The sequence below is a fragment of the Mycteria americana genome, chromosome 1 (genome assembly GCF_035582795.1).
Source record: "Mycteria americana isolate JAX WOST 10 ecotype Jacksonville Zoo and Gardens chromosome 1, USCA_MyAme_1.0, whole genome shotgun sequence".
NCBI classification, from domain to species: Eukaryota; Metazoa; Chordata; class Aves; order Ciconiiformes; family Ciconiidae; genus Mycteria; species Mycteria americana.
Window position 1 is genome coordinate 203,181,031 of NC_134365.1, and position 24,199 is coordinate 203,205,229.

Here is a 24,199-nt window from a genome sequence, read left to right on the forward strand (position 1 = left end):
AGACCCTCCACAGGCCATGGCTGAGCCCTTCGGTGAAGATGGTGGCACCTCTAGTTTAATGAAGGGCAGCAAATGCCAGAGAGAGAGGGGAGGGAACAGAAGAGAAATAACATAGGGAACACCAAGGTCAGAAGAGTAGAAGGTATTTTGTGGGCAAGGAGGCACAGTCCTGAAGGGACTGAGGCCTGTGGAGGGCCCACACTGGAGCACAGAGAGAAAAGAGCAAGGAGGAAGGAGCAGCAGGGAGAAATTGCTGTGTTCTGACCCCAACCCCCTGCACTGCTCACTGCCTCACTGAAGGGACTGAGGGTAACCGGAGTGTAGCAGGGGGAGGAGAGGTGCTTGGCATGAACCTGAGCCTGGGAAAGGGGGAAGGTAGGTACTATAAATCTTTGTCTTTTTTGCCTTTTGTGCCCAATGCCTGAATCAGTAATTAAATATTTATGCTAATTAGTAATTAATTAAGTTAAATTATGTCTGTTTTGCCCACAACAGTACTTGGTAAGCAATTTCCCTGTCTTTATTTTGACCCATGAGTTTTCTTGCTCCTGTTTCTTCTATTTTCTTTCCAGTCCAACTAAAGAAGAGGGAGTAAGCAAGCAACCAAAAAAACCACAGTAGCAAAGTCATCAGTGTTAACACAGCAACTTGTATTAAAGTAACATATCCACTTGTTTGCAGGGTGCAAGCAGGTATCTAAGTATAGCTGCAACACAACAAAATATCCTACTGACAGTGACAAAACAATTCAGCTGTTCAGGTTTAAATAAAGCTGCTTAACTTTACAAAAATCTTATTAAAAATTGTGACTAGTACAAGAAAGTGTTTCTAGAGTTTAGTTATATTTCTGAACTAAGAGATGAAAATGCACTTATTTGCTTCCTCCTGAAAAAGGCAAATTCAGGAATTCTCTTTTGGAATCAAAACTTTCTATTTAACAATCTTTTTGTTTTTATCAGTATTCAAAAATTATTAATGAAAGAATAATTATTGATTTTCATGAATACAGCCTACAGATTATCTTTTTAAAAATCCAACAAATAAAATGGAGCAGTGTAATCTCCTTATCAGCCTCATCTCCCCCAGCAGGCTTCCCAACTCTTCTGTCTGTCACTGTGATAGCTGGTTATCTGAGTATTTGTTTTCTAATAATAGACCTTCCAAAGAGATGACTTACTTTAGGTGCAGGTTAAACACACAAAAGCAGTATTTCTTTTCTTACTACAAGGGAATGGGAACCTTAATGATAACCAGTTTGGGAAGATTTGGCACTTAAGCACATTCCAAGTATGATGCAAACATTTCATCTCCAACTTTTGAGTCAATTTCAATAAATTATGTTAGTCAAGATTTAGTATGCCAAACTGCAGAGTTACACTCTGTAACTTATGTCAGTTGATGAATGTGATTTGTAATGAATTTATCACAAATGTGGTAAATTCCAGCCATTGGAAGTGACATACTAACACCAGTAATGTTGTTACACAAATTCAGTATTTCTAAATACTTTAAGTTATGCACAGTGTTATTTACCCATGTATGTAGGATGCTAGGTCTTCTTTAACTAGCCGGCAGTTAATACTAAAGCTTCTTCCATGAACATCAGAGGAGTCAAAGAGTTCAATAGATAAGATGTTATTATCTAAAATTTCTGTGAATAAGTAATATAAACATAATTAGTGCCAATCAATAACAGTATAAAGACCGTTTATGGTTTTGGAGACACAGCAAATGGTATTAAGAGACAGAATTTTGTAAAATTACATTTGATTTATAAAATAATTCATTCTGAACATCAGCAATATGTAGAGGCTTGGCTTTGCACACATCTATAAAATTAAGTTAAAATACACCAACAATTACAAAATATTTTTGTACAAAGAAACCAACTGCTACATGTCATTTCATGTATTAGATGGGTTCCAAACCACCATTCCACAGGTGCTGAAAAATAACTAGCTGCATATTAACAATAAATGGTATTGAGAAAAATCCTACTAAGGCATATATGTGTTCTCTGAAATCCCCCCCCCCCCCCCCCAATGTTTTAGAGCAGCAATGATCACATTCCCAGCTACCAATAAAGTCAGGAAGAGTCAAGGATAGCTAGTACTTTTGGAAACAAGCCCATCTTAATAAACCGTAATATTTATATCACGTAATGCTGGTGTGGCCCATAATGAAAGTGCATGTTTCTACATTTAATTTAATAATATTTAAATATAAATTAATATACTCTTGATAACTTACCAACAACTGAACACAGCAAAAGTTTATCTTCCGTCATTTCTTCAAATCTTTCCTTGGCTTCTCTGTTCCACTCATTTGCCCCTTTATAAGGCTCAATCCAAGCCAGCCTGCACCTGATTGCCTAAAGAATAACTCAAATTATGGATCTACCATCACATATCAAGACCATCTCATTACAGCCAAATCACAGCCTTTGCTTTGCACTCATGCAGGACAGCAAGACAGCATGACCTTGGCTTCTGGTTCCACATTACCATTATTTGATTTGATTTAAGATGATCCCCCCTCTCTGTTGGCAGCTGAGCAGGAACCTCAAATTCAGATACATTCTTGCTGAAACAGAAAGAGCTTACTTCTCCTTGCCTCCCTTTACGGTTAGGCATAGAATTGGCTGCAGAGATCAGGAAAGATAACTGCAGAGAGGTGATAAAGAAAGCCTTCATCCTGTTTTGCTTATCATGATGTAATAACCCAGACTCAAAGCATCTAAGATTAACATTATACCATCGTAGAACTCTGAAGGACTAAACACAGAGACACCAGAGTACCACAGTACCCATTGTCAGAAAATTCCTGCCAGATTTTTGAAAGGTATTAATTAGGAGACATAAAAAAAAAGAGACACACAAGAAATCAGATGAGATGAAGTACTTTGATTAAAAGAATTTTTGTTTAGCATCTTTATTGCAAACTTTGGTGGCTAAACTATGGCTCAATTTTAAATTAACTGTGAATGTTATTGTTTCCTCCTTCTTGTTTAGTGCACCAAAAGAAAGAAGAGTAACACAGGTGGGGGAAAAGGGAGAGAAAGGAAATAAAGACAATAGAAGTAAGAATGTTTTGTGCAGATATTGTTAGGATACAGGCAGTCAAGAATATGAAAATAAGACTGACTGACAGGTAAAATAACCATTAAAAGAAAGGGCTGTGGATGACAATACCAACACTACATTAAGCACTGCTCATTGCAGTCTTGGCCAAGATTTCTGCACCACCCATGTCCATTAAAATGCCTGCAAACTGTATTAACAGGCTGAAAAAAGTTTGACTTCTCTTGTAACAGCCTAATTCAAATCTCTTGAACAACCAACTTACATTTGAGGCAATGCAATATGCGATCATGCATGAAGACTTACCAATGCTTACATGCAACAGGATAGACCTGCGCAAGCAACCTCATTTCTGATACTCTTACCTCCTGCATGCTTGATTTTGCAATCCTGTGTTCACTCATGTGTCAAAGAATTTTACATCCTTAAAAATTTTTTTTTTAAAAAGAAAAATTTGAAACCATAGCACACATAAACAGACTCAAGACTGCTAATCTTTCTACTACTTGCATTAAAACTAATAGCAGCAGGAAGTTGTTATTTCTTAGCAAACTTCAAGTGTAAGCACCTTGCCAGAGTGCTTCGCCATAACCTATATATGGCACAAGAATGCTGAAATTTGAGAATAACTGATGGGTTCAAGTTTTTCTAGACCGTTCTCTAGTGGTCATATACCCATCTGTATTCGTAACTCTTCAGCCCCTTTTCCTTTATGTTCAAAGTGAGGAAGCCTAGTAGTATGTGCCCAAGAGCTGACAAACTTTTTTAACAGATTTTTCTGAGTATTTGTATTTGGTCAATAATAAGCAATCAGTTGGAACGATGGCATAACACACACCAAAAATCCCAACACCCTTACTCATTAGCTGCTCTGATCTGAAGCGTTAAGACATGCAACTGCAAGAATACTTTGCCATTTTCAGAATGTTTCCTCTCCCTTGCTGTCAAAAAAAGGCTCAATTATTTTGGCTGAAACTTTCCCTAGAAACATCTGCTCAAAATAAAAACAATTAAATCCTATTTTCAGTAAAAAGATGCCGGTCAACCTTAGTTACAACAATCACTACTTCTGGTGCCTACAACTGGTTAAAAACTTCAACATATGAAGTTTTAAAGTTTAGCATAATTATGGTTGGCAACCAGAACTATCGAATGGACAGCTGAAGAAAAGGAATTATTTTCTACTTATGTGCATTTTTTATTTGACAGAAATACTTTGCCATTTCCTTTCCCACTTAGTTCTTCTCCTTGTCAGAAGGGGGAAACTCCTACAATACCTAAAGTTAGGAAAACATCAAACTTTAAAATGCCATAAAAGAAACAAAATTATAATTATTTTAAAAGACCATTATTTGATCATCATTTGAAAATGAAGGAGTGTAAAAATTAATTCGACTTACTATGAAGTAAAAGAAGGTATTTGAATTAAACACAACACACACACACAATGTACATACACCACCTCACTGCAAGGTAACATTAGATTCCATTTAAAACTGAATGATATAAAAAAAAATTAAGAGTTTTCAATGTGCACCCAAAACATATTAAATAAGTCACATCATAAACCCATGTGAAAAGGAACTTTCTTAACATTTTATTTACTTCAGAATGTTAACAACCCTCTGTTTCTCCTTCCATCCATTGAGATTCTATTAATTTTGAGTATTTAATCCAGGCAAGCACTAATTTACCTTTTCTGGAAAGCTCAGAAATTCCTTTTTTACTCTGCGTATGTCTTTAAGAGTTAAGTTAGCAATGTTGCCCAAGTCAACATATTTTACAGTAACTTCTTGACAACTTGGCAGCCCTTCAAGAAAAACAACCCAAGTTATTAAAATGAGTATCTGATACAGGTTAAAGCACCAGAATTTCAGAGCAAAATCCGTATTTACACCATATATTCATAAAATACCACATTTTCAAATGTTCTGTAACCCAGTTAAAAAACTATATTCTTTAAGAGCCAGCTCTTTTGGGTTCCTGAAATGACAGAGTTAGCATTTTGGTCCCCTTCCATCTAATCACTTTATGACACACTGTCACATTAAATACACGACAAGTAGACATGTCAGCATACAGGCATGCTAGACTGCCAATACAGGCAACGCAGAGGTCAGCACAAGTACACCCCCCATACCCTTTGGAATTACTATGGGCAATTATTAACTCACACTAGTTACACTCAGTGGTTGGCTATAATACACAAATCTATAGTTCAAACTGTAACAGTAAGTGAAACATTATTTAAAATAATTAGAACCATAGAATCATAGAATCATTAAGGTTGGAAAAGACCTCTAGGATCATCTAGTCCAACTGTCAACCCAACACCTCCATGCCTACTAAACCATGTCCTGAAGTGCCACGTCTACACATTTTTTGAACTCCTCCAAGGATGGTGACTCAACCATTTCCCTGGGCAGCCTGTTCCAACGCTTCACAACCCTTTTGCTGAAGAAATTTTTCCTAATATCCCATCTAAACCTCTCCTGATGCAACATGAGACCATTTCCTCTAGTCCTATCGCTAGTTACTTGGGAGAAGGGACCGACACACCCACCCCGCTACAACCTCCTTTAAGGTAGCTGTAGCGAGCGATAAGGTCTCCCCTCAGCCTCCTTTTCTCCAGACTAAACAACCCCAGTTCCCTCAGCTGCTCATCACAGGACTTGTTCTCCAGACCCTTCACCAGCTTCATTGCCCTTCTCTGGACACACTCCAGCACCTCAATGTCTTTCTTGTAGTGAGGGGCCCAAAACTGAACACAGTACTTGCAGGGTGTGGCCTCACCAGTGCTGAGTATAGGGGGACAATCACTGCCCTACTCCTGCTGGCCACACTATTTCTGATACAAGCCAGGGTGCTGTTGGCTTTCTTGGCCACCTGGGCACAACTGCTGGCTCATACTCAGCCAGCTGTCGACCAACATATTCAGCAAGCTGTCGACCATGTCCTTTTCTGCCTGGCAGCTTTCCAGCCACTCTTCCCCAAGCCTGTAATGTTGCATGGGGTTGTTGTGACCCAAGTGCAGGACCATGCACTTCGCCTTGTTAAACCTCATACAATTGGCCTTGGCCCATCGATCCAGCCTGTCTAGATCCCTCTGCAGAGCCTTCCTCCCCTCAAGCAGATCAACTCTCCCACCCAGTTTAGCGTCCTCTGCAAACTTACTGGGAGTGCACTCAATCCCCTCATCCAGATCATTGATAAAGATATTAAACAAGACTGGCCCCAACACAGAGCCTTGGGGAACACCACTTGTTACCAGCCACCAACTGGATTTAACTCTGTTCACCACAACTCTCTGGGCCCGGCCATCCAGACAGTTTTTTACCCGCCTAAGCCATGAGCCGCCAGCTTCTCTAGGAGAATGCTGTGGGAGACAGTATCAAAGGCCTTCCTAAAGTCCAGGTAGATGACATCTACAGCCTTTCCCTCATCCACTAGGCGGGTCACCTGGTCATAGAAGGAGATCAGGTTGGTCAAGCAGGACCTGCCTTTCATGAACCCATGCTGGCTGGGTCTGATCCCCTAGTTGGCCTGCACATGCCTGTTGAACACACTCAAGATGAACCGCTCCATAATTTTCGCCAGTACCGAGGCCAGGCTGACAGGCCTGTAGTTCCCCGGATCCTCCTTCCGGCCCTTCTTGTAGATGGGCATCAAGCTGGCAAGCCTCCAGCCATCTGGGACCTCCCCTGTTAACCAGGACTGCTGATAAATGATGGAGAGTGGATTTGCAAGCTCCTCTGTCAGCTCCCTCAGTACTCTCAGGTGGATCCCATCCAGCCCCAGACACTTGTGAGTGTCCAGGTGGCACAGCAGGTCGTTAACTGCTTCCTCCTGGATGACAGGGGTTTATTCTGCTCTCTGTCCCTGTCTTCCTGCTCAGGGGCTGAATACCCTGGGGAGAACTGGTCAAACTATTAAAGACTGAGGCAAAGAAGGTATTAAGTACCTCAGCCTTTTCCTCATCCTTGCGGGCAATGTACCCTGCATCCAATAAAGGAGGGAGATTGTCCTTGGCTCTCTTTTTGTTGTTAATGTATTTGTAAAAGCATTTTTCATTATCTGTTACAACAGTGGCCAGACTGAGTTCTAGCTGGGCTTTTGCCTTTCTAATCTTCTCTCTGCATGACTTGATGAGATCCCTGTACTCTTCTTGAGTTGCCTGCCCCTTCTTCTGAAAGTGGTAAACTCTCCTTTTTTTCCTGAGTCCCAGCAAAAGCTCCCTGTTCAGCCAGGCCGGTCGTCTTCCCCATCGGTTTTGTCTTATGGCACGTGGGGACGGCCTGCTCCTGCGCCTTTAAGATTTCCCTCTTGAAGAATGCCCAGCCTTCCTGGACCCCTTTGCCCTTCAGGACTGCCTCCCAAGGGACTCTCTCAACCAGTGTCCTGAACAGGCCAAAGTCTGCCCTCCAGAAGTCCATGGTAGTGGTTAATAATATACAGAAAATGAAGTATACCGCTTCCCTTTATTAAAAAAAAAAAAAAAAAAAAAGTATAAAACAACCCATTAATAGCAAAAGAATATAACATGAATTAGTGCTACTGACTTTATGAACCTACCTGTTAGTATAAGAATGCCTAGTAAGAATAATGGCTGTTTGTTACTATTCGTATACAGTGTGCAACTCTGATCTAGTACCACATCTGATTTTGCAACCCAGCATTAAGAGTGAAAGAATCAATACTTCACCTATAATCTGTGCTCTGTACCAATTCCCATCTTTCTGTTTTGCAATACAGGCTTGGCCTTCAACTGGGCAGACAATTTCCAAGTTTTTCCCACACTCATGTTTATATACCTCCTGAATTTTCTTTGGAAGAGCTAAAGAATCCAGGCTCTCTCTCTAAAATAAGAAAAACAAAACATACATACACACCAGATGTTCTCTATATGGTATTTTTGCTCTTTTAAGAGACATTTTTTCTAGTAGTGTACTTCCTAGTCCTCCCTCCCCAATTAAACAGTGGTTATGAATATATAAAGTGAATTAAAGAGCCCAACAATTGTTGAATATTGCACTGTTCAGTCACCACTCTATAAACAGTAAAACACTACATACCCACACAGGAATTAACCATGTAACAAAACTGACAAAAAAATGTTAACTTTCTGGAATTCTATTCTGGAATTAATCTAGGATTAATCTAGGATTGTAGAAATTAATCTCATCCATTAATTCTAGGAATCCTAAAACTGGTAACAAGCGACAGAAGTTAATGGAAACTGTTGCTTATTTAATGTGGACTACAAGTAGCTCAACCAAAATGTTTTTTCAGAGTTTTATGTAAATAGACCTTATTTCTAAACTTACCAACTGGAGATAGAAATCACTTGGGCTATTAATGTGGCAAACTACAACACAGACTTCTTTTTCTTGTGGAATCTTAGGTGGACTATACTGCAAGACAGTATTATTTTCTAACTGACTGGGAAGCTGTGATCTAAACCTGAGGTAAAGAAAATGAAATTTTGAATAAATTCTGTCAAAATTGACTGAGAAGGAACCCTTTTATATTCAAATGTCAAGTTTCCCATAAAAAATGCAAAATGGTCTTATAAAAATAACTTGATTCATGTTTGTATGAATAGCTTGAACTTTCTTTCTTGCAGCTGGTGCAGCCAATTCTGTCTAATGCTTCTCCTGTCACAAATGTAACATATGAAGAACAACATATGGCAGCTGGCGCCTAAAAAGACTTTGTTATTTGGGATGCAGTAGCATACATTTAAATTGTTAAAAAGAATAAAGTAAAAGGCTAGAACCCACGACATTGACAAAACCATTTTCTTTTAGAGTTCCTTTTCATCACTTATGAGAAAAAGCAATTACCTGAGGAACACAGATGCAGTAAAAGATTATCTCCTGCTGTTCTCACCACCATAACTAGTTATGCTTAAATATAAACAAAGACCTTTCTCTGTGTGCAGCAAAATGAACTAGAATTTCCTACAGATTTGCATGCCATACCCCTGTACCCAAACACCAAAGCGCTCATGTTGTTCTCTATCTCCTGCCTCTTCCACTCGTCCCTCCAAAGCAGCTCTGCTCTGTCCTAATGCCAACATCAAGCTCCCCTTTATGACCTATCGTTGTTTCTCCTATTCGTTGTGCTATATGCACCATGTCACATGGCTGGTTCAGATATGCTGACTAGCCTGTCACGGCCTACCAGCCAAATCAAACAGATACAAGGCTGATTTCTGTATGTTTTTCTGTCTGTGGTAGACACTAAGGGTTTCTCCTTTCACCTCCTTGTTATTCAAACTTGTACAGAAATTTAAATTTTGTCATTTTCTAAAATAAAGTTCATTATCCAAATAAAGCCTGGACTAGTGCAAATGAGTATGCCACTGTTTATTACTGAAGGTGAAAAAAGGACATCAACAGATATTGCTGAAGATTAATACATCACATATTAATATATCAAACACGGCAAAACCAACTTGCTTGGTAAACTTCACTTTGTAAGTATTATGCTGTTATCATTTATAGCATAAGAACATAAAGTAAAGGAAAACCACATACCTTGCCAAGTCTAAAAAAACTAATGCATCCTTGAGAGACACTGGCATGTTATTGCTTATTTTATTAAATGGAGGTTTTTTCAAATCCACAATGAGAACACCATCCTCTTCTCTAAATATGGTCATTAAGACAACTTTATTATTTACCATTCCTAAAAATTTTGTCTTTGCTTCCTCTCCCCAACCTTCATGCTGTGTTAGGAAGAAAGAAAAAGTTACTGGAGATGTCAGAGCATGTTAAAATACAAAATACATACAGTAATTAAAAATAAAATAAAATAGAAGCAAGGAAGGGAGCACAGATGCATCTGAACAGATGAAATACTGAACACACTGTTATACTGTCTAGTCCGTAGCCAGGACAGCACTGAACAGTATTCTTCTATGATGGCTTTATAAGTGTTTTTAACTGTATAAAACCGAGTCAGATCAAGGGGCTGCAGTTTCCACCACGTTTCTTTTAAAGATTCAAGATTTCATCCCCTCTGATTGTTCTGATAGATGAACTAGAATTGTCATACGCCGTTTCATCTCATGGCTTACATTTCTGCTCTCCCAATTCGTTTGAAAGTTTATTCTTATCTTTTTGTGTCTTTATACAAATGTACAACATAGTTTGGTCAATTTACACATTCCTCCTCTTCACAACATCCTTCTTGACATTTTATCTACCTTTAAAAAGCCTGTCTGAATCTATTTCTCTTGGATCAAGTCAATGCATTTCTCATTTGATACTGCAAATCTGTGCTTTTTAGGTGTGAAAAAATGAAAGCATATACAAGGAAGGCATTTTATCCACATCTGTGAAAACTGGTCCAGATCTTTCCTATTTAAAGTTATTTCAGACAAAATCAGACCAGTAAAAAAGCCCAAAACCAACCAGCAGTTATACTGTCAGAAATGCACAGCTGCACTGGACATAGTTCATTCCCATGTGAATGCAGCAAAAATGAAGAAAGCCTAATAAATAAGTGAATATTGAAGAAAATAATGCTGCAATATGTGTCCTTTTTCTAAGCGAATACAGGCTGACAGTACTTTATTTGTCGTTATACTGAAAGAGAACAAATAACACTTTTTAATATGTGGCAAAAAATTTTAAGTAACAAAGGACAATCCCTGAAAAGATTGTTTTAAAAATTCTGAAGCCATTTCTTCTGTTTGGATGATTTTTGAAAGTTACTACCTGCATAAAGTTATCAGACAGCCATGACATAAGAATATCAGCTCTGTAATTTGTTCTTAAATTTGACAAAAGAACATGTCTAGAGTAAGAGGAGTGAGATTTAAGCCTCAAATATGTATTTGTAAACCCAGAGGCTTTTTAAGACAGACTGCTATAAGCTCGTTTCCTTTCCAATGAAAGCAATGCAATCCATGTTTTTACAAGAAATGATTTAACTTTTTTTTTTTAAATAAAATATACCCTTGTACTCCTCTTGAGTTTCCTTCTGTTTATAGTGCAATAAGATCATTGTAAATTAAATATTTAAGTTCTTTACTATAAATCTTAGGAAGAAAAAAAATGTCCTGAAATAGCACAAACAGCTTTTACTTACTGCATTTTTGGGAACAACATCCTTCAATGAACACCGTACTGCTAAAGGAGGAACAGCTGCAAGTTCTGCCTCGATATGCTGATCAGGCTTCCTTACAAACAAACAAATGTCATCTGTTTCAATAGTTTGCAGAGTAGCACGTTCAGGACTTTCAGTGGGAACATATCTATTGTCAATGGGAATAAAAGCAGTACTAGGTTAAAAGAAAAAAAAAAAACCCACACCAAAAAGAACCCCCCAAACCAAATCCCAGACTTAAAATAAAGGTCATCATTGCAATAATTGGCATAATGTCATGTCACTGAAACAAAACTAGAAAGTCTCAATGAAAAGCCTTTTTTTTTTTTTTTTTTAAACTTTGAGGACTCACATTCTCTTTTGCAATGCAAGTGTAAGTTAAACATTATAACATGTGAAGGCTTGTACACTTGCGTACTTACATACACTGCCACTTTTCCTGAGGGAAATACCTACGTACAGAACATTAGTGTCATTTGGATATCTGGTTATCTGCTTGTGTGAAGATGATGGAGGGCTTGTTTCTTAGTAGAGGTCCTCTTGAGTAACAACAGCCAAGGACAACAATTGCAGACAAAAACCTCTCTCTGTAAACATACCCTGAGAAAATTAGAACTACAGAGCTCCCAAAATCAATCAGGAATATTTCCAGCATTGCAATATCACAAACTCTGTATCTTATTGGACCACAAGGCTTCCTCTCATTTTTACTTTTTAGGGGAATTAGTTCAGTGATAGTTCCACGGCACCACATTCCACCTTCCTTACTCTTAATAAAAGTTCTAGCACCTATACGGAAGCAAATAAAAAACCAGAAAGACTAAATTCAGTATTTGCAAATATTTCACACTGGAAGTATTATTACAGTTCTGCATAATATTCCATTGTTGCCTATCTCCACACAGGTAGTAAGAGTGCTACTGCTAAAATAAAGACACAAAGACATTAAAAATCTCATCTCGATAGCCATCAGAAGTTTTCTCCCCACATTCATTTACAAAATGTCTGTCAGGTTAGGAGGTATTTGGTTTGTATTATGGAGTAAATACTGGCAAACTTTCTATACCTTTTAGTAAAGTGGCAAAAACCCACTGAAGTTGAGGGCTATTACATACTTTTTATCAGTTTTCTAAACACCTTCTAGAAGTAACATTGTCAACATGTGGGCTAGAAAATAATTTTAATGATTTAGCAAAGTATTACTGTCTTTCATTTTTACTTCCAGAATGGTTTCTATCCAGTTAGTGAACTTTAAAAAAAAATCATCTATCCACTTGAAGGGAATGTTGCTTGCATGAGAGAAAGCTGATTTACTGAAGTAATGGAAAAACTAGGCTAGTAATGAAAATCAGTATACTGAAAAAACTGTCAGTTAACAATTACCACCTAATGCTGGAAAACATGAAGTTTACAGCCTATCTCCTTCAACCGCTGGTTACTCTAAGCACTCAATTTGCTGAGGTTGAGAAGAACTGCAGAGTCTTTTTTACTTCTACTGTTTTCATTTGTATGATTTAATAAAAGTCTACTTTACCAAACAATGTGTACAATGTTTCCCAAAAAGCATGAATTGTAGATTCCAGAACATATAAGGACTGCTGTACTATGTGTATGTGTGGGGGGGAGAATATTATACTAAGGAAGACATACTGCAAGATAGTATTTTAAGATAATGTAGACCTTTAGAAAGTAATAATTTACCTAGTTCCAAAACATCTGAAGGCAAGAGATATGAACTCTTACTACAACAAAAGTTTTTCAATTTCTTCTCCAAAAACCCTGCTTCTTTCTTCTGTGAGTATCTCCGAATATAGAAGTGGCATGGATTTATAACATGGCTTACAAACACTAGTTCTGTTGAACCTGAGTAAAACATAAAATAGATTATCAAACATTCTCCAAGTGACTCTGATAGATATTATTAGACATGTGATTAGGTGTATGTTGCATTAATCATGATAACATTACCTCGAATAGCTTTTAATCTGACAAGTCTGCTCACACTTGTTTCAAACTAGTTACCAAGTTTGCTTTCTGATTAAATCCACTCTTTTGAACTACCTCCCTTATGCTACGCTGCAAAACAAAAGGCTGTCTCGCTGCTTACAAAGTGGTAGCCTGAACTTAAGTAGGTAATTCAGAGTTTGTACTCTCTCTATTTAACAGAGAAATAAGAAGCTTCTAGAAAGCAAATTAGAGAGACTAAGACTTCTACCTTTAAGAACAGGTATGCTAAGCACTTTTGTATAGTTATTCAGTGATAATGCATGAAAATCAAGGAATGGCCTAAGCTAGCCAAGAGATCACGCTATATAAGACAGTATGTCTGACTAAGCATCCAAATCCTTTGTACTGCAGGTACCTCCCTTGATTTGGGGTCCAAAATGCAGATTTCTCTTTCTGAAGCTACTCACCAAAGGTGGTGGATGGGTCAGAAGATTTTAGAAACCCAGCAACTCAATTCCTACAAGAGCATTTTACACCACAAAACTTCCTGCAAAGAGTGGATAGCATCATCTAGACCCAATACCACCTGCATGACTGATCAGGGCAGAGCAAACACACAGATTTGCAGCATCCTAGAGCACTGCCATCTCTGTGCCTATCTCTGAACTACAACTGATGATGGGCAAAAGATGGTACAAAGAATCTGGTATTTGAAACATTCTGAGCATGTGCACAGGACTGTGCTTAGAAGTTTAAGAAATGCAGCATCCAGCACAGATGCAAGATTACTGTTGGGCATTTCCAGTGGAAAAGATGGTATCTGAGTAAAAAGTCTGAATGAATTGAAAGATTTCAGCTATAGGTACACTAACTCTTCTGGATCACCCCTGGTCACCAGCTCCAATGACGTGATGAGTCAGCTAGCTTGTCCTACGTAGACTGGGAAAAGCATGTATTAACAGTCACTTCACTAGATCAGCAGAGGCTGATACCTCCAGCCAAAAACAGTAATGGGAGCTGGGCCAGTTCTGGATCACTAGAGCCAGATGGATCCAGAAGAGATGTCTTTAAGCTGTTTGAGTATGTCCCTTAAACTAAATGCAAACAAAAAATCCCAACAAACCACAGCTGCCTGAAAAGGATTTGAAAAATTTATCGAATATTATTCATCTGATAACTAACCCTACTAGCAGGAGAGAATGAAAAACTCGTTATATCAAACTTCAAATTACACCTCCCATAATCCAAAAAGATCCAGTATTGCACAAAATACATACTTTAGCATATTACTGATAAAAACGATCACATCAGGTAACTCTGTGATCATTTAATCTCTTAAGATCTTGTTCTCTTAGTGTACATGTGAGAGATACTCAAACTGAAGTGTCTGATAAGCCTCAAACATCACACAACTGTGATAGCTGTGAGGTGTTTCTCTCTCCATGTGAATTCTAATTCACATGGTGACGTCTAATAAAGGGTAAGCACACACTACACTCACTTCAGTATGGGCATTAGGAGAATTTCTCTGCCAACTACTTATTTCCACAGAATTTGTTATGGTCTTAAACTGCTCAAATTCCCTAATACTCTGTCAAGTCTCATTAAGAGCAGCCAGTGAATTCACAAGTTATTGGACAAGAAATTGTCAGGGGAAAGCACATTTATATGACTGAGGTTAAAAAAAACAAAGGAAAAAAAAACCCCAAACAAAAAAACCAAACCAAACAAAAAAAAAAGCAATTTCCTTAATCTGTTTGCTTCGCTAATATTATTTTGCGTCCCAGATTAAGGCACATCTTTTGGCAGCATCTTTTTGCTTCTTCTTCTGTCAACTTCTTGGGTCAGTTTCTTTCTTTCCCAATGCTGTGATCTCTACTCTTCAACTTTTATTATCATTTACACTCAACAATGAACAAAGCTCGAAGCACCACACAAACTGTGCCTACAGAATTTTTGAACAAAGTAACTTATTTCCTCAAATTACTGTTTTGTACATTTATCTGTTCACTCATAATTCAGAAAACCAAACATGGAGGGAGAACAAGCCAACAGTTCAAAATTTGGTATATAAACTACTGACCTAAGAAACGGTCCCACTGTTCACAGCAAGCACTGCTATCATTATGTCAAGTATCTGCCAGATGTTGAGAAACACTGCCAATGTTGAGTTTCTGAAAGTTGCTTGGGACTTCCTGTATTGCATCTTCCAACTAAGTGGCTTTACGGTAAATCTTAAAAGACTGTATAGTCTTTACATTAGCAAGGAGAGCAGACCAGGGAGTGTTTTTGCAGAGCAAAACTGCTGGTACTAAGAATAACATTTGCACTGTAAGCACCTCTCACACTAGTTTTAACTGGAAGAAAATCAATTCCTGTGCCCCAAGTCTGCACTTATATGTGAGCAAACACATGCTAACTAGGGACAGTCAGGAGTTCTACTTCCTAGTACATTCCTGATCCCAACTAGAATGCTAACGTATGTGTCCAACCCTCCAACAAATTCCAGTGTCTACTCTCACTGCTTAGAGGATGGGTCCCTTCTAGTAAACTAAACCATTTACCAGATAGGAAAACCACTAACCAGCTTTGTGTTGAACAGGTGTTTCTTTCTTGAAGAGTTTCCTTCTCTGTTCATCAGCATGATATTCTGTGGGAAACTCTGTTTGTTTATTGTTTTAGGAGAAAAGTTTAATGAATTAGGTTAGTTAAGTATTTATACATACGTAGTACAGCAGCAAACACAGTAAAGAGAAATTACATGTATTGTAAGGGTACTGCAAAGGCAAAAATTCTCTTATCTGATGTGACTGAAACAGACGCACACACAGTGACTATGTGCACATGGCCAGCCCACATGCTAATTCCAAGATTACAAAACTATCATTAAAATTCTTAGATTCAAGACATGCAAAACTCATAACACTGCAGTTGGAAGGAATTTAGTTCTGACAAGACTTTTGTGAAGTCCACTGGGGTTCTGGAATATGCTATTTTAGACAGCCATGCCCAAGCTCTGAAATTTACTTCACCTTGATCACAGGTATATGCTACCACACCTACTCTCACATACCACCCCTATCCTCTCCCTCATCCTCCCCAAACATTACTAATCATAGGGATTTTCTAGGTATGTTGTGAACATAGAACACTCTGAAGTTAAGCATCTTAATTATACTGTGGGGCGCATTTACCTATTCCCCCCCCAATCTAATTGGAATTACCACGTTCCAACTTGTTCCTAATGCCTTCAGCCCTATTATGCCTGAGCACCTCCTGGACACCAGCCTGGTAGGCTCTGCTGGACTTGCTCCAGTATGACAGTGACTTTCAGTACTGCAGAGTCCAAAACTGGGCATAGTGCTCCAGATTCAGTCTCACAAGAGCCTAACAGAGGGGAAGGATCACTTCCTGGACCTGTTAGCTACACTCGTACTAATACAGTCCAGGGAAAACCTGACAAGCTGAAGAACTTAATTGTTGTTGCCAATTAATGTAGGACAATGCCCTGGGAGAAGATTCAGGAAGCCAAGGGAACTGCCAGAAAAGCCTCCTCCAGGAGCCAATGTCAGAAACTCTGAGGGCGACTGTAATCACTAAGAGTCGAAGAGACTCATCCAAGCAGACACAGGAACTTATGAGCCCTCTTTGACAGAACTTGTGAGAAAGTTTTCACTAAGCTAAGCTGACGGAGGACCGAAAAGAAATGATGCTAGCTCAAAGGAAGATGAAGTGAAAGACAGACATCATTAAAGAATTCATATGAGCCGAGTATACCTACAAACACACAACGTAAGACAAAACACATAAACAATATCATGCCCAAAAATGGAACACTGAAAGCATTAGGTATTAAGAAACTTACTTTCCAGGTCATCTTCATATATTTCTTCTATTATGACATCAGGGCTGGATGGAGACTTGGGCAGAGCAGCAATACTCTGATGACGTATCATAGGAAGTGTTTCTTGTACTTGAGTATTTTTCACTTCTTTGTGAACACCGAGCTTATTTGCAAGAGCCTTTATCTTACTTTTTCTGCTAAGTGCTGGAAACATATTCTCTACAGATGATTGAGTATCGCAGACTGGCATTTCTTCTTTGTCATCAAGGATAAGAGTGTGTTGTCCATTATCTTCACTACATTTGGAAAAACATTTATTTGGAGACAAATTAATATAATCCAGTCTGTTTTCAGAAAAGCACGAGTCAAAGCAGATGTTTTATTAAGAACATATCACTATGTTAAGAAAACACCTCATAAGAGTTGGTTGAAATAAACTGTGTTATGTTTTTGAATACCAAGACAATAAAAACAGTAACATGATTTCTGAAACCCAGAAGGGATTGGCATGGAAACAGCACATATTCTTGGGCACAGCTCAGTACAAGAGCTACCCCTGCTTAAATGATCAGAGACCACACGTACCACACAAACTCTTTGAAAAAAATTTTAATAATGTGATAGATAGCTCATGTTAAAAACAAAAGGCATGTCAGATGCTTTTGTACTAACAGTTACTCTTCACTGTAATCTGCAGGATTTTCAAGTATTGCAGTACGCAATAAGCCTTTTTTAACATAACCAGTGCTGACTACAATGGCCCTAACAGTAACTCCATTCCATTGCCTCAAGTTTTTGTCAAAGACTGCGGGGAAAAATAAATAAAGGAGACTAATAAAATAAAAGCAGTTGTAATTTTTAAAATAAAAATCAGTTTTTTTCTGGTTCAAGTTAATCTTGTAGTTTCTTTTGGCATTTGGCACAACCAGTATTTAGACTGTGAAGTGGAAATACTATAAATTTCAGTATTTGCTGTTGATTTTAGAGATTTATTTACACTTATATGAAGTAATTGTCATATGCTGAAATGATAAATATCTCTATTATGTGTACTATGAACATGTAGATGTGGTGCTTAGGGACATGGTTTAGTGGTGGACTTGGCAGTGTTAAATTTATGGTTGGTCTTGATGATCTTAAAAGATCTTTTCCAACCTAAATGATTCTGTGAATCTATGATTCTATCATTAAATGCCAGCCAAAGCTGAAAAGCACACAGCATAAAAAAATCTTGGTAACTTAAGTGATACAGTGAAATATAGTTGGGTGAAACACAAGTAAAACTGCAATGTCAGAACTGAAACACTAACTCCATTAACTGGAATGCTGATTGAAATACCAGCATCTGAAGTTTTGCTTTGTTTCATTATACTCTTACAAACCCATAAGCATATACAAACTTTTTTCATTTTTAAATTTATTCTCTAATAAATATTTAACCATTAGAAGAACAGGTAAGTTACTGCACCTATCCTCTTTATTAAAAAAATACTTACTGTCCTGTTGTTCCCCATTCAATCTTGCCCAAATTTTTTAACAAAGATGTAATCTCATCAGTGTTTAGGAAGAACCTAAAGAGAAGAGAAGAAACATTACAGAAGGTGACATGAATACCTAAATCACTCTGACAGTTTTGAGATGTACGATATTTTTCAGCACAATATTCATGGAGGGGCAAAATAAAAGATTAATTACCTACTCCAGCTTCATTCTTCCACTCCTACTAACAACAGATTTGGTTGCTCATTTGTTTTCACATTCATACTTAAAAACTCTCTTGCCTTTTGCTTTCTCTCTCCCTCATGCACAGAGTACTCCAACATTCACTTCACTGAGTTTTCACACCTATACCCAGTTCAGTTCAATAAAGTATTCTGCATGGAGAAAAAGAATTCTCCAGCAGTCCTGAAGAACAAAACCATAACTGAAGTCCAAAATGTATGTTCTTCTTGTTCTGTTTATTGCTACACTAATAAACAGCTGTTTCCTTTACCAATGAAAGCCAGCAAAACCTTTTAAGTACTTTTACAGTTAAGCTAACAGAACTGTAAATCCTAACTCCATTCAATCAAATCCTTAGCTTTGCTGTCCAGTTACAATGAACAATTTGTGAAAACTGAAGTGTAAGCAGTATTGAACAGCCCATCTTTTCTTCTCCCCCCTGCCCCTTCAGAAACACATCTACCTTTCATTCTACAGTATTTTATGCCTAGAGAATGTGCCTCAACTCCTGTGTACCTCCTAGCTGTGATTTTTTCACCTTCGGTGTTGTTTTGGAGTGGCACCAGCATACGAGGCCTTTATACTCATCCTTCATCAGATCTCCTTTTTCCCATTTTGTTCAGGTTCTTAAAAGGTCTTCCAATGCAAACAAATTTGATTTTGTCATGTTTTAGCTTTCTTCTAGGTTGGAAGAGTTTGCCATTGTGCATTTAAATAGGCTTCTCTGAAATTCTCATTCACCACTGAGATTATCTTCAAAATAGGCCCTACCTACCAAGTCACTGTTTACTAAAAGATTATTTTAAAGATTCCTTTATCCATATTCTAATGATTCAACTAACATATGACAGGATGAGTCATAATTTTTGTCAAGCATTGGAACAGGCTGCCCAGGGAAGTGGCTGAGTGACCACCCCTGGAGGCATTTGGCTGAGAGAGTTGGGGTTGTTCAACCTAGAGAAGACAAGGCTTTGGGGAGACCTTATTGCAGCCTTTCAGTACTTAAAGGGAGCTTATAAGAAAGATGGGGACAAACATTTTAGTAGGGCCTGTTGCGATAGGACAAGGGGTAATGGTTTTAACTAAAAGACGGTAGATCCAGACTAAATACAAGGAAGAAATTTTTTACGATGAGGGTGGTGAAGCACTGGAACAGGTTGCCCAGAGAGGTGGTAGATGCCCCATCCCTGGAAACATTCAAGGTCAGGTTGGACAGGGCTCTGAGCAGCCTGATCTAGTTGAAGATGTCCCTGCTCATTGCAAGGGGGTTGGACTAGATGACCTGTAAAGGTCCCTTCCAACCCAAATGATTCTGTGATTTAACAGACTTGCAGACTTGGCACTTGGGGACATGGTTTAGTGGTGGACTTGGTAGTGTTAGGTTAACAGTTGGACTTATGATCTTAAGGGTCTTTTCCAACCTGAATGATTCCATGATAATTTTTCACTCTTTGCATGCAAGTAATCAACTTTGAGCTTCATTCCTCTGTGCCAGTCAGAATCTGACGCACACAACCACTCTATCCCCCAGAGTGGTTCCATGTCCTGAAATATAATGGGATCCCCAAGATGTTCCAACCTAACACCATCTTCGTTCTGTCCCTCCTTCATCATTCCTGAATGCGGCCTTTATACAGTAGGATTACAGTACTCTGACCATTCTTATGACCAAGCTGCATATGGTTAGCTGTACCACAGCCATGACACATTTTCTTGCTTATTTCTGGTATAGAAATAACATTTGTCACTTCCAATGAGGGCAACATGGTAACTGGGATTTTCCACAAATTTCTTCTTAGACACTAGTGCCCCAAAAAGCATTTAAGTCTTTCCTGAAGCTGCAAAACAGATTCATTTTTTAAAAAATTAAGCCATTATTTCCCCAATTTACTTCTACTTATAAGGGAAGGAGAGAAAGGTTAAAACTGGTAGAAGTCTGTCAAGAATTTTTTAAATGCATATATATTTGTTTACATAGCAGCAAATTGTATGTGCTTTCTCCCTGATGCTTCAGATGAAGACTACTGTGCATTGTTAGTGATGAGTTTATATACATGTGAATTTTAGATACATCTGATACATCTAGTTTATACACATCTGAATACATCTAGTAGTTTTTCAGTAAAATGCAAGTGAGGCATCTCAATTTCTGCTGTTTATCTGTTATATGACCAGCTTTTGTAATTAAGATAACCAGTCCATCCATTTACCTCCCAATATACCTTCCGCTCCAGTCATTTACCTTGGAGATATTTTTTCTTTCAAACTATTCACTCTTGAAAGCTCAGCCTCAACTGGCAACTTTAAATTATAAATAACCTGAAATTAAGAAGTACAGTCTTAGCTTCTATTATACAAAAAGCAGATTATACAGGCATCTATTATCTACAACATGACAAAGCCAGAGTATGGCATCTTTAATTTTACAGAAAAAAAACCCAAGAGTTTACTCATTAACAGCCAATTCTCAGTTATATCTTCTTACATTGCTAAGACCTAATGGTTGGGGTTTTGTAATGTTAGCATGTAAACAGAAGCAGGAGTCAAATTTTCCTTCTGTATTAACAGTTACTGAGAAGGTGACTTCTAAGTAAGAAGGTAGGCCTATGGAAGGACAGTGGTGGGTGCCAGCTCCCAGAAGTCACACTGGGCAAGATGGAGGCAAATGACAGAAAAAAGGAGGGATCAGACTTCTTTTCTGGGTCAGATGAGAAAGACTAAGTTTCTTCATACAGGAAGTGACAACTGGATGCAGGGAACATGACAGTCTAAAAATCACATTACTTCAAAGAATGACAAGACCAGTTATTAATTCTTTTTCTCAACACAAGGACTACAAAGGCTCCAAATAAAATAACTGGGTAGCACATTTAGAAAGAACAGAGGGAGCTATTTTATAAACACTTCATTTTAAATATTAAAATGTGGGACTCACTGCCACTGCATATGAATACATACAAATAATGTACATATGTACACCCACATACACACTGCTACAAGCATTATGAAAACATTTAAGGAAGTGTTACACAAGCTTATGACACAATGAGGTAATGTTTTCTCAGTGTAGTGACCCTGATGTATCCTAGTGATTATAAAATCCCTAACCTTCAACCTCCTATACTCACTAAATGCCCAGGTTCTTAGATTCTTCTTCCAAGCATTTCTTCCCCCCTGTTGTCAGAGATAGGAGACTTCAGAAGATGGACCTTTGGTCTGATACAGCATGGCAGGTAGCATGGGTTTCTATGAACAGCAGATATGACGGGGAGGAAGAATGGAAGTAAAGGCCTGGGACCAAGAGGATCAGGAGAGCGTGGCTATTTATTCTGGAGTAGTTCAGTGAGAAGGTTGGAGAGCTTGCTGTTTCAGATAGCAAGCTCTCTGAGGCAAAGACAATCTTTTTTGTTTCACGTCAGTCACTAGACCCTAATTTGTGACCAAGATCAATATAAGCTGGGGAGGGGGGGGGGTGTGTGTGTAGAAGTGGGGTAAGAATACATTACTGCAACAATCTCAGTATTGAAGTCAGAAAACTGAAAAATGGATCACAGAAACTTTCAATCCAAATTTGAATGCATTCATTAAAAATAAATTATTTCACAGTGCAAGAATGTAACTACCTGAGTGAGATCACAATAGGTTCTTACAGAAGGTGTAATTTTTAATTCTTTTCCAATCCTAATGGCACCAATCAAGCACTTTTTCTTCTCTTCAATGACTTCCTTAGCTTTTGCAATACCAGCACTGTAGTTGTTGATGCTCTTCACTAATTCTGCACACAACTTCCTTTTCCTGTATTAAAAACATTATTTTTCAGAATTTAATAAGCACTCAGCCGTACAGATTCCAACTTCAACTATAACACACAATTGCCAGTTATACCACAATAAAAGGGGATACATCTCACACGGAAGTATCATGTTCCTCAAACAGTGAAGAGTCGAAAGCATGGAAAACACACGTAATAATTGGAAGAACCACAAAAGTTAAGAGTTTACACTGAAAAGCCACTTTGTTTGGAGAAACTGGTTTTTTATTAAATGTTTAAAGCAGTCCTCCATTCAAGCCTTCTGATATTTCCATACACATCCAACTGAAAACTAAACAGTTGGATTTTGCAATTCAGTCTATTGAGATATCAGGTCCCCCTCTCACAGGCTCTTTGGGAATCCTAAGCTTTGACACACCTCCCCACCCCAAATCTGAAGATACAAGTATTTTTAAAAACGAAGAAATAAAGTGTCCTTGGCCTTCTATCAGCCTGAAAATTTGCAGAAAGTCAATTTTTAAAAAAGTTATTCTTGCTGTTAAACTGATCATCCACTAATAGCAATATCAAAAAACCCTAACAATTGAGCTATTTCAGAAAACTAACATAATTAAGAGTATTCTGAATTTTTTCTTTTTTTTAAAGTGCAGAGGCTGCATACGCTAGTTTCCAACCATGCAAACCAGCTCCAAGATGCCACTATGCAAGGGGAAAAACATTGCACAAAAATTGAAGACAGGTATCATGAAATACTGCTATGAGGAAGACTGAAATTTTATTCAGAATTCTTTTATCTGAATTAGAAACAACTCCTTAATAAAAACAACTCACACCCGCCACCCTACAAACCAGATTACTACCTTGACAGAAGAGAAGCAATAAGTTCATCAAATGTTCTGTCTGCAGTTTCCGCAACTTTGTCGCCTTCCTGCCTCACTTTCAATTCCAAGTACGTCAGCGTCTATTTCATTCAGTATTGAATAAACATGCATTTATTATTTCATTATTCATTATTATTATCTAATGATTCTCACATTACTTCTTTTTTTTCTCTAAATTCAGAACAGAACAGAAACAATGTACAGTAAGACAGCGATCAATACTCCAGCAGAAAGACTGACACTAAACCACACTGTGGTTTGGTTTCAGAGAAAAAAAAAAGGGGGGGGCAAAAAAGCAAATTAGAGGATGACTATATAATGTAATGGAGGAAAAATTATAGCTCATTAATCCCTGTTTTCTCTAACTTCTGGTCAGCTCACACTGTCTGGATCCTGAAGCCTTTAGCTCTATGAGGTAAGAAACACATAGATCTTGGGCCCATTGCCTCACTTTCCTTACTTGACATTCTAACATAGCACTGTACACAGATAACTAGCACACTAAGATTTCTACTGTTTTTTTAAACTCATTGTGAGCATAAAGGAAAAAAAAAAAGATTCTTCCTCTGGCTAAGCATCAGTTTTGTTGGTATAGTTACATTTAATGAAGAGACTATGGAAAAAAAATCTCAGTAATGCAACACTGCTTTGGCAAGTCTCAGTCTTTGTTGAAAAGCTGTTGGAAGACCACAGTTGTATGCATGAGTTACTATGTTAGAGCTGCTGAAATGGTAGGTTTTTACAAGATGCTAGTAATATATGACTTAGGTATTTAACATAACTTCGCTTAACTGACAGATTGGCCACTGCAACAAAACAAGTCAGAAAGGGAATGGAA

The 24,199-nt window shown here is 38.0% G+C and overlaps 1 protein-coding gene across 1 annotated transcript in view; it reads right to left on the reverse strand.

The window, feature by feature from the left end:
- RNF17 (ring finger protein 17) overlaps positions 1 to 24,199 on the reverse strand; it is a 53,371-nt gene that overhangs the window by 21,796 nt on the left and 7,376 nt on the right. Inside the window, exons 7-21 of the mRNA XM_075490958.1 lie at positions 23,341 to 23,441; positions 22,332 to 22,503; positions 20,951 to 21,027; positions 18,483 to 18,557; positions 17,009 to 17,282; positions 15,727 to 15,814; positions 12,897 to 13,058; positions 11,777 to 11,984; positions 11,178 to 11,325; positions 9,620 to 9,810; positions 8,405 to 8,540; positions 7,783 to 7,936; positions 4,775 to 4,890; positions 2,251 to 2,371; positions 1,534 to 1,651 (exon numbers count right to left, since the gene is read on the reverse strand). Of these exons, the coding sequence (XP_075347073.1) occupies positions 1,534 to 1,651; positions 2,251 to 2,371; positions 4,775 to 4,890; positions 7,783 to 7,936; positions 8,405 to 8,540; positions 9,620 to 9,810; positions 11,178 to 11,325; positions 11,777 to 11,984; positions 12,897 to 13,058; positions 15,727 to 15,814; positions 17,009 to 17,282; positions 18,483 to 18,557; positions 20,951 to 21,027; positions 22,332 to 22,503; positions 23,341 to 23,441 (2,141 nt within the window). The remainder of the gene's footprint in view (positions 1 to 1,533; positions 1,652 to 2,250; positions 2,372 to 4,774; positions 4,891 to 7,782; positions 7,937 to 8,404; positions 8,541 to 9,619; positions 9,811 to 11,177; positions 11,326 to 11,776; positions 11,985 to 12,896; positions 13,059 to 15,726; positions 15,815 to 17,008; positions 17,283 to 18,482; positions 18,558 to 20,950; positions 21,028 to 22,331; positions 22,504 to 23,340; positions 23,442 to 24,199) is intronic.